Genomic DNA, 16,255 nt, shown 5'->3' with positions numbered 1-16,255 from the left:
TGGGCAGTGGTGAAGCTGTCATGTGTGGACACCACTATCAACAACGTATACGGGTACATGTGCATGATTTTTCACTATTCACAGGTAGTGCTGATCTTTATTTCCTATATCAATATCATAAAAGTCTCTGTGCGATCACAGGCAGATCGGAATAAGTTCATGCAGAGCTGTTTTCCCCATTTCATCGCAGTGACCAGCTTCTTGTTCGCATTTCTTTTTGACGTCTTGTTCGCTCGCTATGGTCCCACCAGCCGTTTGCAGGCTCTCCGCAATTTCATGTCCCTGGACTACATCGTTGTTCCACCGCTCCTAAATCCCCTCATTTATGGCCTCAGACTGAACCAGGTCCGCAGGAGAATATTTAGAATTCGCAGCCGCAAAATACGTGCCCTGAAATGAATATTCTGTCTACTTTGCTGTCCAGGCTGGAAAAGATAGCTTTAAAAAAAAAAAATAATAATAATAATAATCCGTGATTGATTGAATTTTACATTTGGAGCTGATATGTGGGCGTTTGTATTGTCATGAGTCGACTCGTCTCATTTAGCCTACTACCTACTATCTTCATGATGATGGATTCATTTTTCTTGTGAAGTGATTTTGTTAGCGAACCCTGTATAGCCTACTTTAATTCATTCTCTCGTAGACATGCAGGAATGTGACTGACATATAGTGGCCTGCGCATTTTTTAAATTTACGCAATGAAACTGCTTCATATTTTAAAAAACCGCAATCCTTCGTTAGGTTTTCCAAGCGGATAGGCTAAATGGTCAGCCGCGCACCTTCCAAGCGCCTGTAAATTAAACACGATTGAATATAGGACTACCCTACATCATCTGTAAAAAAAAATTTTTTTAAATTAACGATAAATTCAATATATCGAAATAAATTGCGTAAAAAAATCCTATGCTGCAAAGAATGCCGTATATCGTGGAAGTTGACTGCGTATCGAATACATTTATTTTTACTAAGGGAATTGGGATTTAGTTGATGAACAAGGGACACATGGACGACGACGCTGAACCGGACGAAAAGACGTAGGCCCTAGATCATGCATTGTGTGGATTACCTCTGGCAGCTCCCCAGCACGTGCTGCTGTCAGCTGCAAAACTCACGGGACCGCGGCCTTGACTCCAAGCAATCGTCCTGTTCAACCACTACCATGGCCCAGTCAGTGCGATTTGAGGAGGGGATTCCCACAAAAAATCCAGCTGTACTCATTGCTTCAAGAAAATGTGCGTGGATGTTTCTCTCCCCAAATATATCAATGGCATTGTAAATTACGTAATATATGCATTTTCATATTTTGTGAAATTTCCACAGCTTGAATAAAGGAGACTTTGAGAGGGAGGGATTTATGATTGCCAAAGTGATATATAGCCTATAACCCAACTAACACAGCTTACATTACTCAGCAACTAACATGTTACATTTTCTTTTACCGTCCGTTCATACTGATGGATATTCATTGCGGCAGTAGGCCTGCAGATTAAGTAGCTTTCCCAGAGATATAATGACATTGTCCTGTGTGGGATTCACATCTGCTACTTCTAAACCCAGTACTCTGTAATTATACCATTATCCTGCAGTGTCACTCCGGCTGCTGAGAACTTCTGTTCATTAATTCAGCTGTTAACTAAAATTGCTCCACATCATTAAAAATGAAGGAATTATCCAATAAATCACCCTGACTGATAACCCGTATTGATAGATCCGTGTAGAATGACAGTCTTTTGTCTCCCAATGTTGAGAGGCCATTAGTAACTGACCAAATGAACATAATCTTAAATAGAGTCACCATGCTTAGTACTTGTTTGCAAATCTCTTGCATTCCGTAACTGCCCAAAATCTGTGACCCATAGAGATCACCAGACTCTGGGTATCTTCCCTGGTGATTCTCTGCCAGGCCTGTACTGCAGTCGTCTGCTGTCCCCATTTGTTTCTGGGCTTTTTGCCTTCAGTTTTGTCTTCAACAAAGTGAAATGTATGTTCTGTTGGATTTTGGTTGAGGTGATTAACTTAGCCAGTTAAGAACATTCCAGTTTGCCCTGAAAAACTCCTTGGTGGCTTTATCACTATATTTGGGCTCTTTGTCCTACTTCAAGATGAAGCTCCAACCAATGAGTTTTGAGGCACTTGGTTTGATTAAAGCAGTTAAGATGTTTATTTACATTTCAGAATTCATCCTGCTGCTGTCAGTGACATCGTAATAAAGAGTAGTGAGCCAGATCCAGTAGCAGCTATACTGGATAAAAAGTGGATAAATTCAAAATATGGAGAGGGCTAAAGACAGGGGAAGGAGAAAATGACGTGGCCTAGGTTTTGGCTACCACCTCTGGTTCACAAGTTGGAATCACTATTCATTTAGCATGTATATGATAGATTATCTACATCTAATCAGTTAGAAATGTTGTTGGCATTAATGATTGAATTTAAACCTGTCAGATACAAAATCCTATAATTGTTCGTGTTATATAATTCAGTTTTACTCAGTTCTATAGACAACATAGTTGGCTAGCTAACTGGCCGGGTGCTTCGCATCGGAATTCATTCATAAACCAGGACCTAGTTAATTTTAGCGTTTAGTGATCTGTCTGACTAATGATGAACTCTGACGCAAATACTTTAGAAAGGGCATCGCGTAACATGAGTGCAACGCTTGTCAACAATAAGGAAATGTAGTACTTTTGAGCCGAGTGATTTATAGAGCGTTGTATTTTCTTAATTTCTTCCCTAAATAAACAGACTATTACCATTATAGGCCGAATTTTTACTAGGGCGGCCTATTTTGGTTTAAAAAATGATCCAAAATGGCCATTCAATCCTACACATGACACTTTTTAAAATACAATAAAACAATATAAACCATTTTCAGAAAACAGTTTGACTTAATTATTTTATTGAATTTTTAAAAGTGCCATGCGTAGGACAGAATGGCCATTATGGAGGATTTTGCTATCTCATAATTACAAATTGCTACAGTAAATATGCGCAAAATCAGTAGGCTACATGAATACATGGGAATGTCTTCTTCAAGAATATATTGGACTTTGCAGAAAACAGTTTGACTTCATGATTTTATTGATTTTTAAAAAGTGGTTTGTATAAAATTGAATGACCATTTTGGCGGATTTTACCATCCCATAATTCCCTATTCCTACTGTAAAAACACTCAACCACATTTGCATGAATACCTGGGAAGCAGGGCTTAAAAACCCTAGTTGAGTTTTTTCAAAACTACTTGATTTGATTATTTTATGGAATTAATAAAACGGCATGCATTTAACTTAATACTGTTGAAGTAACCTATTTAATCCTGCATTGTGGAGTATTTATTTATTTGTTTGTTTGTTTATTGGAGTATTAAAAGCGCAAGTATTTTTAAGTGCGGATAACTTGATCAATCTTTTTTCAATCTCTGCATGTGGGTTGTCGAGAACGGGCATGAAGAAGAGCGTATACGTAGACGGCGTAAACAACTCCTAATCATTGGACTGCCATCGCTCCCTGACCAGTGCATGTCATCGCTGGTTGTTATTTTTTCCTATGGAGAAAGAGGCAACGTTGGTGGATCATACTACCCAACCAAGGCATGGTATCTGTCATCTGCCCCTGTCCCGTAGAGAGTCTGTGCACGCCATTCCAAACGCCGCTGTGTACAGGCCGGTGATTGGCTGGTAATTCTCAATGGCGCTTGACGAAGTCCAGATATAAAGCCTGACGCATTGAACATAGACATTAACAATTTCTATGTGCTGCTTTCTTTGGCTTGAATGTCAGGAAATTATTTCAGAATTTTAAAATATATGAAGGTTTCTATGTTATTTTGAAGACCTGTCGGCGGATTTCAAATGACAAATATTGTAAACAAATAATATTCGAGCTTGATGATTTTTGGGTAGGAAATCTGCAAGCCTTGCAAACAGGCAGTCTTATCATTGTTCACAATCTTTTTCAGTTAGTGGTGCAAGCGAGCACTGGAACAGCTAACGGAAGAACATCTCGGAACCTCACTCCTGCTATAAAACTACCATGGAGAATTCAACTAAAATACAATTTGTCCTACAAGGATTAAACGAGACAATGTCAAGCAAACAAACATACTTTTTCCTCGCTCTATTTGTTTACCTTTTCACAGTTTTAGTGAACGTGACTTTGATTACAACAATTCTTTTGGAGAAAACGCTCCATGAGCCCATGCTTATATTTCTGTGTAACTTGTGTGTAAATGGGATATTTGGTGCCTCTACATTTTATCCCAAAATACTGGTGGACCTTTCATCTGACTTGAGTGTTATTTCGTATGAAGCTTGCCTGGCCCAAATATTTGTATTATCCTGCTACATACACTTAGAATTTACTACGTTAGCAGTAATGGCTTATGACAGGTATGTCGCGATATGCAAGCCGCTCAATTACCACTCCACCATCACGCCTCAGAAGGTAATGCAATTGCTTATTTTTACCTGGCTTTTATCCATTTGTGAAGCAGTTGTTTTGGTGGGTCTTGTAGCCAGACTACCCCTCTGCAGATACAAAATTGACAAGATTTACTGCACAACTTGGGCAGTGGTGAAGCTGTCATGTGTGGACACCACTATCAACAACGTATACGGGTACATGTGCATGATTTTTCACTATTCACAGGTAGTGCTGATCTTTATTTCCTATATCAATATCATAAAAGTCTCTGTGCGATCACAGGCAGATCGGAATAAGTTCATGCAGAGCTGTTTTCCCCATTTCATCGCAGTGACCAGCTTCTTGTTCGCATTTCTTTTTGACGTCTTGTTCGCTCGCTATGGTCCCACCAGCCGTTTGCAGGCTCTCCGCAATTTCATGTCCCTGGACTACATCGTTGTTCCACCGCTCCTAAATCCCCTCATTTATGGCCTCAGACTGAACCAGGTCCGCAGGAGAATATTTAGAATTCGCAGCAGCAAAATACGTGCCCTGAAATGAATATTCTGTCTATTTTGCTGTCCAGGCTGGAAAAGATAGCTTTAAAAAAAAAAAATAATAATAATAATAATCCGTGATTGATTGAATTTTACATTTGGAGCTGATATGTGGGCGTTTGTATTGTCATGAGTCGACTCGTCTCATTTAGCCTACTACCTACTATCTTCATGATGATGGATTCATTTTTCTTGTGAAGTGATTTTGTTAGCGAACCCTGTATAGCCTACTTTAATTCATTCTCTCGTAGACATGCAGGAATGTGACTGACATATAGTGGCCTGCGCATTTTTTAAATTTACGCAATGAAACTGCTTCATATTTTAAAAAACCGCAATCCTTCGTTAGGTTTTCCAAGCGGATAGGCTAAATGGTCAGCCGCGCACCTTCCAAGCGCCTGTAAATTAAACACGATTGAATATAGGACTACCCTACATCATCTGTAAAAAAAAAAATTTTTAAATTAACGATAAATTCAATATATCGAAATAAATTGCGTAAAAAAATCCTATGCTGCAAAGAATGCCGTATATCGTGGAAGTTGACTGCGTATCGAATACATTTATTTTTACTAAGGGAATTGGGATTTAGTTGATGAACAAGGGACACATGGACGACGACGCTGAACCGGACGAAAAGACGTAGGCCCTAGATCATGCATGGTGTGGATTACCTCTGGCAGCTCCCCAGCGCGTGCTGCTGTCAGCTGCAAAACTCACGGGACCGCGGCCTTGACTCCAAGCAATCGTCCTGTTCAACCACTACCATGGCCCAGTCAGTGCGATTTGAGGAGGGGATTCCCACAAAAAATCCAGCTGTACTCATTGCTTCAAGAAAATGTGCGTGGATGTTTCTCTCCCCAAATATATCAATGGCATTGTAAATTACGTAATATATGCATTTTCATATTTTGTGAAATTTCCACAGCTTGAATAAAGGAGACTTTGAGAGGGAGGGATTTATGATTGCAAAAGTGATATATAGCCTATAACCCAACTAACACAGCTTACATTACTCAGCAACTAACATGTTACATTTTCTTTTACCGTCCGTTCATACTGATGGATATTCATTGCGGCAGTAGGCCTGCAGATTAAGTAGCTTTCCCAGAGATATAATGACATTGTCCTGTGTGGGATTCACATCTGCTACTTCTAAACCCAGTACTCTGCAATTATACCATTATCCTGCAGTGTCACTCCGGCTGCTGAGAACTTCTGTTCATTAGTTCAGCTGTTAACTAGAAATTGCTCCACATCATTAAAAATGAAGGAATTATCCAATAAATCACCCTGACTGATAACCCGTATTGATAGATCCGTGTAGAATTACAGTCTATTGTCTCCCCATGTTGGGAGGCCATTAGTAACTGACCAAATTAACATAATCTTAAATAGAGTCATCATGCTTAGTACTTGTTTGCAAATCTCTTGCATTCCGTAACTGCCCAAAATCTGTGACCCATAGAGATCACCAGACTCTGGGTATCTTCCCTGGTGATTCTCTGCCAGGCCTGTACTGCAGTCGTCTGCTGTCCCCATTTGTTTCTGGGCTTTTTGCCTTCAGTTTTGTCTTCAACAAAGTGAAAAGTATGTTCTATTGGATTTTAGTTGAGGTGATTAACTTAGCCAGTTAAGAACATTCCAGTTTGCCCCGAAAAACTCCTTGGTGGCTTTATCACTATATTTGGGCTCTTTGTCCTACTTCAAGATGAAGCTCCAACCAATGAGTTTTGAGGCACTTGGTTTGATTAAAGCAGTTAAGATGTTTATTTACATTTCAGAATTCATCCTGCTGCTGTCAGTGACATCGTAATAAAGAGTAGTGAGCCAGATCCAGTAGCAGCTATACTGGATAAAAAGTGGATAAATTCAAAATATGGAGAGGGCTAAAGACAGGGGAAGGAGAAAATGACGTGGCCTAGGTTTTGGCTACCACCTCTGGTTCACAAGTTGGAATCACTATTCATGTAGCATGTATATGATAGATTATCTACATCTAATCAGTTAGAAATGTTGTTGGCATTAATGATTGAATTTAAACCTGTCAGATACAAAATCCTATAATTGTTCGTGTTATATAATTCAGTTTTACTCAGTTCTATAGACAACATAGTTGGCTAGCTAACTGGCCGGGTGCTTCGCATCGGAATTCATTCATAAACCAGGACCTAGTTCATTTTAGCGTTTAGTGATCTGTCTGACTAACGATGAACTCTGACGCAAATACTTTAGAAAGGGCATCGCGTAACATGAGTGCAACGCTTGTCAACAATAAGGAAATGTAGTATTTTTGAGCGGAGTGATTTATAAAGCGTTGTACTTTCTTAATTTCTTCCCTAAATAAACTGACTATTACCATTATAGGGCGAATTTTTACTAGGGCGGCCTATTTTGGTTTAAAAAATGATGCAAAATGGCCATTCAATCCTACACATGACACTTTTTAAAATACAATGAAACAATATAAACAATTTTCACAAAACAGTTTGACTTAATTATTTTATTGAATTTTTAAAAGTGCCATGCGTAGGATAGAATGGCCATTATAGAGGATTTTGCTATCTCATAATTACAAATTGCTACAGTAAATATGCGCAAAATCAGTAGGCTACATGAATACATGGGAATGTCTTCTTCAAGAATATATTGGACTTTGCAGAAAACAGTTCGACTTCATGATTTTATTGATTTTTAAAAAGTGGTTTGTATAAAATTGAATGACCATTTTGGCGGATTTTACCATCCCATAATTCCCTATTCCTACTGTAAAAACACTCAACCACATTTGCATGAATACCTGGGAAGCAGGGCTTAAAAACCCTAGTTGAGTTTTTTCAAAACTACTTGATTTGATTATTTTATGGAATTAATAAAACGGCATGCATTTAACTTAATACTGTTGAAGTAACCTATTTAATCCTGCATTGTGGAGTATTTATTTATTTGTTTGTTTGTTTATTTATTGGAGTATTAAAAGCGCAAGTATTTTTAAGTGCGGATAACTTGATCAATCTTTTTTCAATCTCTGCATGTGGGTTGTCGAGAACGGGCATGAAGAAGAGCGTATACGCGTAAACAACTCCTAACCATTGGATTGCCATCGCTCCCTGACCAGTGCATGTCATCGCTGGTTGTTATTGTTTCCTATGGAGAAAGAGGCAACGTTGGTGGATCATACTACCCAACCAAGGCATGGTATCTGTCATCTGCCCCTGTCCCGTAGAGAGTCTGTGCACGCCATTCCAAACGCCGCTGTGTACAGGCCGGCGATTGGCTGGTAATTCTCAATGGCGCTTGACGAAGTCCAGATATAAAGCCTGACGCATTGAACATAGACATTAACAATTTCTGTGTTACTTTCTTTGACTTGAATGTCAGGAAATTATTTCATAATTTTAAAATATATTAAGGTTTCTAAGTTATTTTGAAGACCTGCCGGCGGATTTCAACCATGTAGTTCTTTGCATTTAATTCAAATGACAAATATTGTGAACAAATAATATTCGAGCTTGATGATTTTTGGGTAGGAAATCTGCAAGCCTTGCAAACAGGCAGTCTTATCATTGTTCACAATCTCCTTTTTCTGTTAGTGGTGCAAGCGAGCACTGGAACAGCTAACGGAAGAACATCTCGGAATCTCACTCCTGCTATAAAACTACCATGGAGAATTCAACTAAAATACTGTTTGTTCTACAAGGACTCAACGAGACAGTGTCAAGCAAACAAACATACTTTTTCCCCGCTCTATTTTTTTACCTTTTCACTGTTTTAGTGAACCTGACTTTGATTACAACAATTATTTTGGAGAAAACACTCCATGAGCCCATGCTTATATTTCTGTGTAACTTGTGTGTAAATGGGCTATGGGGTGCCTCTGCATTTTATCCCAAAATATTGGTGGACCTTTCATCTGACTTGAGTGTTATTCCGTATGAAGCTTGCCTGGCCCAAATATTTGTATTATACAGCTACGTTTTCTGTGAATTTACTACATTAGCAATGATGGCTTACGACAGGTATGTCGCGATATGCAAGCCGCTCAATTACCACTCCACCATCACGCCTCAGAAAGTAATGCAATTGCTTCTTTTTACCTGGCTTTTATCCATTTGTGAAGCAGTTGTTTTGGTGGGTCTTGTAGTCAGACTACCCCTCTGCGGATACAAAATTGACAAGATTTACTGCACAGCTTGGGCCGTGATAAAACTGTCATGTGTGGACACCACTATCAACAACGTGTACGGGTACATGTTCATGATTTTTCACTTTTCACAGGTAGTGCTGATCTTGATTTCCTATGTCAATATCATAAAAATCTCTGTGCGATCGCGGGCAGATCGGCGTAAATTCATGCAGAGCTGTTTTCCCCATTTAATCGCAGTGATCAGCTTCTTGTTTGCATTCATTTTTGACCTCTTGTTCGCTCGCTATGGTCCCACCAGCCGTTTGCAGGCTCTCCGCAATGTCATGTCCCTGGACTACATCGTTGTTCCACCGCTCCTAAATCCCCTCATTTATGGCCTCAGACTGAACCAGGTCCGCAGGAGAATATTTAGAATTCGCAGCCGGAAAATACGTGCCCTGAAATGAATATTCTGTCTACTTTGCTGTCCAGGCTGGAAAAGATAGCTTAAAAAAATAAAATAATAATAATAATAATACGTGATTGATTGAATTTTACATTTGGAGCTGACATGTGGGCGTTTGAATTGTCGTGAGTCGACTCGTCTCGTTTAGCCTACTACCTACTATCTTCATGATGATGGATTCATTTTTCTTGTGAAGTGATTTTGTTAGCGAACCCTGTATAGCCTAATTTAATTCATTCTCTCGTAGACATGCAGGAATGCGCCTGACAGACAGTGGCCTGCGCATTTTTTTAAATTTACGCAATGAAACTGCTTCATGTTTAAAAAAACCGCAATCCTTCGTAGAGATATAATGACATTGTCCTGTGTGGGATTCACATCTGCTACTTCTAAACCCAGTACTCTGCAATTATACCATTATCCTGCAGTGTCACTCCGGGTGCTGAGAACTTCTGTTCATTAGTTCAGCTGTTAACTAAAAATTACTCCGCATCATTAAAAATGAAGGAACTACCCAATAATTCACCCTGACTGATAACCACTATTTTATGAATGGCTATGTACCCTGTGGACCTTAATAAAATGTAATTATATTTTTTGAATGTGCCAACTTTTTTTGTTTGCAATTTTCATTTTCATTTCAATTTTCATTTCCTCTTCTTTGCAGCACTCATTACAAAGCAACTTCTTTCTGAAAATAAAAGACCTTACATGGACATGACCTCACTGCAAATATTATTATTATTATTATTATTATTTTAAATAAATAAATAAATGAGCCCATTTAAGAACTTACCGTAATCCATTTAAAAATATTACAAACACTTTCATTTAAGGTAATTGTATAAAAGGGCCACATGTTGTAGATTTAATTGTCTGTTTCCTGTGCTGACCATCCCTCCTCATTCCAACTCACACTGTAGTTGCCATAAAAAATAAAATAAATACAAACAGTTTATTCTGGTTTACTGCCCCAACTACATCCCCCAACTACTTACATGACTTGTCATAAATCACCAAGACCACGCCCATATAATCAGACTGCAAGTCATGATTTGCCCTCTGACCTGACCATCACAACTACTGTCCATTGACCTTAAGGCCAATGATCTTAAGGACACAGGTACAGTAGAAGGTAACTGTACCCCTCCCAAATGATCAGCTCCCCACCCAGACCAGAAGAGATAAGATCCTAAACAGGACAGACAATTCCCCAGGCTTTTTAGTCTGTGGTGTGCGTCAATATCGATGTAAGTAAAAACGTTATATGCATGTTAATTTCTCCATGAGAATATATGTAGTTGTATAAGGTTAATCTGTTTAACAACTGCGGTTCTTTTATCCTTGTAACGGTCCATTACATTTATTTGGTCCACACATGAATTAACCGTATAGGCTATGCATTTACCGCTTTATGTTTGATTCAAATATAAGCATCGGCACGCAAATGTTATTTAATTACTGGTTGTCAAGTACATTATTGCTGCGATTTAACTGTAGTATTCAAAATATAACAGGCATGCCGGTATTTCTGGTCTGATAACTGCGCGGTCCACGTTTAAAAGTGTATTAAAACCCGCATGCGCAGACCATACAAGATGGCAGCGCCCTGTGTATTGCTTTTAGAATAGCCATCTATAAATAACTACAGTGAGTGTTTAGCCTGCGTGAGTTAACTTGTAAGTGGCTACTGCAGGTTAGCGCTGTTATAGCTTTCTATCTGAAGAAAGACACGTTTTCAACGTACAAACATTCCAAGTTACTGACACATATAAAGCACTGTAAGTCATTAACCATTGCAAAATCTAGGCCTTCCATTAAACGTTATGATATCAAAATTACACCAAGTTACAACAAACAATATTGGCTACCTCAGCTAACACAAATGAAACATGCTGTATTCCAAAGCAATGCTGCTACCCAGTGCTTCCTAAATTCTTTCAAGTAACATGGCCCTGTGCTTTTTCATCATACCGTGTAAAGAGAATGTGGTCATTCAAAGCATATCAGTCATATCGAAGTGTGAAATGTCAATCATTTATAATGGGAATAATCTTACTGAAAAATTTCAGCTGTTTTACAGTAATGTATGGTTTTTGTACACAGTATGTTTAAAGAACTGTGTGCATGCTGGTGTAACTAGACGATTGACTGGTGTACGTAAATGTCCAATGGGGAGACATATTGTTTGTGGGCTTACGGCATTGTGATGATGTAATCTCGCAAGAAAAAGAAGAAGAAGAAAAAGAAGGGAAAATCGCAAAATTCCATTAGGTTTGGGGCTTTATTGTGCAGAGGTGTAAAGTTGTTTGTGAATTCTGTCTGGGGGAGAGAAGGTACAGAATTTAATGTTGTAAAGGGCTGAGAGTCTGTGGTCAGTGTGGGTATTTCTGTAGGTGCTGTATAGGTATGGGGCATGCCGCCCGGGCTAAAGCATAACTTGGCGGGATGGCATACCTGCCATCCCAATAATACAAAAATGAAAAAAGTGTTTCAGACTCAAATCTATTGATTTTCCTAGCTTTTCATGTTCACCTTATAGTGCTTTTTTATTTATATATTTTTTATTTTTTTGCATATCGACAAGGTGACCAACAGGTGGCAAATGCATCACATGAATATAAGAATCTGGACATTCATATACAAAAAAAAAAAAAAATCCTTGATTTGCAGGAAATATTTTAGCTACACCTGTTTCAGTCACATGTTTAAATGCACACTTTTTGTAGTTTATATTACTAGCTAGCTGAAGGGAAGGTAGAGTCTGAAGAGACGCATCTTCAGACCATGGTGGTAAATGAGCAGAGACCGAGTTCAGGATACCAGGATACCAGGAAGTGCAGTTTATCATTTTTAACCCCCACAACATTAGCTTTTAAATGATGCATGTGATGTGTCACTGAATGGGTAAAGTGTGAGTTATGAGGAAAAACAAATGTGTGGGTGTGAAGATTAGCCAGAATGCTTCATTGAGAAAACAATGTATAAAATTTATCAAGCGTATTACGATATGAGTGAGTGACCAGCAACGGTCCTCATTTTCTACCCATTCAGAACAACCAGAGGCCGTTATTAAAATCACTGTGATGAGTCCAATGATGGAGGAATAATGGCCCCCTGATGTGACAGTTTCATGCTTCAAACTTCAGTACTTGATAAAGTGATGGTTAATCACTGTGCATGCCACTTAGAGACAGTATTGCATAAGGTGTGTGTGTGTGTGTTTGTGTGTGTGGTCATGACAGACTTAATGCATATCCATCTACCGCCCCCCCCCCCCCCAAATCCAGATGGGGCCCCACATTGGTGCACATGGAGAAGGTGGCCTGTTTTCATTTTTTGCTCCTGTCGCTTAGAGAGTCTGTGATTGGCTGGTAATTCTCAATGGCCCTTAACAAAATTCAGATATAAAGCCAGACGTGGTGAACTTAGACATTAAATATTTCTGCGTGTTACTTTATTTGTGCAGTTAGAAATAAACTAAATGAGGACTTTAGCCATTTGGCTTAAATGTCAGCAAAGTATTTTATTTTTTTATTATTTTCCGATATATATGAAGGTTTCTATGTTATTTTGAAGATCTGTAGTAGGATTTCAACCATATAGTTCTTTGCGTTTAATTCAGATGACAACTATTGTAAGTAAATAATATTAGAGCTGGATTATTTCTGAGTAGGAAATGTGCAGGCTTTACGAACAGGCAGTCTGACCATTGTTCCCAGTCTCTTTCTTTCTGTTTGTGGTGCAGGAGAACACTGGAACAGCTAACACAAGAACATCTGGGAACCTCACACCTGCTATAAAACTACCATGGAGAATTCAACTAAAATACTGTTTGTTCTACAAGGATTAAACGAGACAATGTCAAGCAAACACACATACTTTGCTGTCACTCATCTCGTTTACATTTTTACAATTATAGTGAACCTGACTTTGATTGCGACAATTATTTTGGAGAAAACGCTCCATGAGCCCATGCTTATACTTCTGTGTAACTTGTGTGTAAATGGGATATGCGGTGCCTCTACATTTTATCCTAAAATATTGGTGGACCTTTTATCTGAATTGAGTGTTATTCCGTATGGAGCTTGCTTGGCCCAAATTTTTGTATTATACAGTTACATATTCTGCGAGTTCACAACGCTATCAGTGATGGCTTATGACAGGTATATCGCGATATGCAAGCCGCTCAATTATCACTCCACCATCACGCCTCAGAAGATTGTGAAATTGCTGCTTTTGACCTGGCTTTTTTCCATGAGTGAATCGGCTATTGCAGTGATCCTGATAGCCAGATTACCGCTCTGTGGATTCAAAATTGAAAAGATTTACTGCACAGCTTGGGCAGTGGTAAAGCTGTCATGTGTGGACACCACTATCAACAACGTATACGGGTCCATTCTCGTATTTTTTCACATTTCACAAGCAGTGCTTATCTTAATTTCTTATGTTAATATAATAAAAGCCTCTGTGCGATCGCAGGAAGAATGGAATAAATTCATGCAGACCTGTTTGCCCCATTTAATCGCATTGACCAGTTTCTTAATCGCATTCGTTTTTGACGTCATGTACGCTCGCTATGGTCCCACCAGCCGTTTCCACACTCTCCGCAATGCCATGTCCTTGGAGTACCTCATTGTTCCACCGCTCCTAAACCCCCTCATCTATGGCCTGAGAATGAAGCAGATCCGCCGGAGAATCTTTAGAATTCGCAGCCAGAAAGTACGTGCTCTGAAATGAATATCGTGTCTACTTAGCTGTTTTTAATTTTAATTTTTAAAATCCGTGCTTTGAATTTTACATTTGGAGCTGATATCGGTTTTGCTCTGTCTGAGGTACGACCTAAATCGTCATTAAGATGGATTCATTTTTCATGTAAAGTGATTTTGTTAGCAAACCCTGTATAGCCTTAATTCTCTCGCACACACACAGGTATGTGCCTGGCAGACTGTAGCCTGCACAATTTTAGGCTCGGCATTTGCACAATGAAACTGCTTCATGGTTAAAAACCACAATCCTTGTCCCGCGTTAGGTTTTCCAAAGCGTAGATAAAAGGTTAAGCGCGCACCTTCCGAGCGCCTGGATGTTAAACACGCTTGAATGGGAAAATATTTCACATATCAAGAAAAAACATTCTCGTCACATTTGGTAGTTAGCTAGCTACCAATATAAACGAAAAAGAGTGCTCAAAACGAGTGACTGAAACAAGTGCAGCTAAAATATTTTCACGCATTTGCCTCCTATTTGTAACAATGTCTAAAGAGGTGAGACCACACCTGAACTTCCTTCTTTTAAGCCCCAATGAAGACCAGCTGTTGCCAAAACTTGTTGGCTTTTTAAAAATATTATAGCCATTACAATAAAGTCTTTTTAATCCATTCCTCTCCTTGTTTTCATTTTTGGAAAGCCATTTGTGTTTTTTGGCTGGACCGCAACAGTGGGGCCAGCCCTACAAACGCGAATGTCTGTGACTGAGTGCCTGAGTGACTGAGTGATGAAGTTACACCATTGGTCGGCCGAGTTATGAAGTTACACCATTGGTCGGCCGGATCACGTGTGTTAGGTCCAGCCATATACTATGTTTTAACCTGGTCTTTACTGTTGCTTTGTTCCCCCAGTTCCAAGATCACCAATCTCTAGAGAGCATACATCTCTACTATACGTTTTTACAAGAGCACACCATTTTTTAAATTCCATTTTAAATCAAAGATTTTGTTCAGTGTTATGAACTGAAATGGGGAGCTACCCAAGAGCTTATCTATCAAAGACTGTAGGGTTATTTGCTGTGCTCATTCAGGGTCGAAATGCACAGGTTCAGGATCTCTTGCTGTCGCGGTGGGGTAGCGGTAAGAATACAGAGTCTCAACGTCCAGTTTATATTTTGATGACATACACAACACAACAATATGATCTCAATCTGCGGTTGGTATTGTATTTGAGGGTGATGTTTTCAAGGTGTGTGGTTTCAGGGTGTGGTTGCTAAAAAGGAAGCGGTGTATACATACTTTATAAACAAGGTGATTATTTCCAAGTGTAGTAACATATACAAATAAAGAAAGCTTATCTGACTGCAATGTAGCTGTATTTAAAAGGCATTTTATTGTGAATCTGAACATATCAATAATATTATCAGCCATTTATACAGTGCTATAACTACATTAACCTGCAGTAGTCACTTAGATGCTAACTGTAGCAGGCTAAACACTCTCTGTAGTAAGCTAGGTGGCTATGCTAAAAACAATACAGAGGGCACTGCCATCTTGCCATGGGCTGCGCATGCGCGTTGCAATACACTTATAAACGTGGGGTGCGGGTTCATCAGAGCGGGCCTACCGGCATGTGCTGTTATATTTTAAAGATGGATGACATGCCTGCCATCCCAATACTACCGTTATATCGGAAACGGCGGCAATAATGTACTTGACAGCCTGTAATTAAATAACATTTGCGTGCCAGTGCTTATATTTGAATCAAACGCCTAGGCCTATACATTAGGTATTCTACATGTGGACCGTTAAGAAGGGCAGTTGTTAATCAGATTTACTTCATACAGTCAGATATATTCCCATGCAGACAGTAACATGCATATAACGTTTTTACGTTCATCGGTATTGACGCACACCAAATACTGAAAACCCTGGGGAATTGACCATGCAATTCAGGAACTTATCCCTTCTGGTCTGGGTGGGGAACTGCTAATTTGGG

General features: G+C 39.2%; 2 protein-coding genes across 2 annotated transcripts; both read left to right on the top strand.

Annotated features, from left to right (window-relative positions):
* The first annotated feature begins 8,319 nt into the window (after window positions 1-8,319).
* Window positions 8,320-10,225, top strand: LOC118210290 (olfactory receptor 8I2-like). Its single transcript, XM_035386339.1, has one exon. The coding sequence runs from the start codon at window positions 8,622-8,624 to the stop codon at window positions 9,549-9,551; it is 930 nt and encodes a 309-aa protein (XP_035242230.1). The 5' UTR covers window positions 8,320-8,621; the 3' UTR covers window positions 9,552-10,225.
* Window positions 10,226-13,011: 2,786 nt separating this feature from the next.
* LOC118210327 (olfactory receptor 1-like) lies at window positions 13,012-14,856 on the top strand. Its single transcript, XM_035386420.1, has 2 exons — window positions 13,012-13,187; window positions 13,299-14,856. The coding sequence occupies exon 2, from the start codon at window positions 13,361-13,363 to the stop codon at window positions 14,288-14,290; it is 930 nt and encodes a 309-aa protein (XP_035242311.1). The 5' UTR covers window positions 13,012-13,187; window positions 13,299-13,360; the 3' UTR covers window positions 14,291-14,856.
* Window positions 14,857-16,255: the final 1,399 nt, after the last annotated feature.

Source organism: Anguilla anguilla, chromosome 12 (assembly GCF_013347855.1).
Source record: "Anguilla anguilla isolate fAngAng1 chromosome 12, fAngAng1.pri, whole genome shotgun sequence".
Taxonomy (NCBI): Eukaryota; Metazoa; Chordata; class Actinopteri; order Anguilliformes; family Anguillidae; genus Anguilla; species Anguilla anguilla.
The sequence above is the reverse complement of the archived record's forward strand: the minus strand, read 5'-3'. Positions and strand labels throughout refer to the sequence as shown.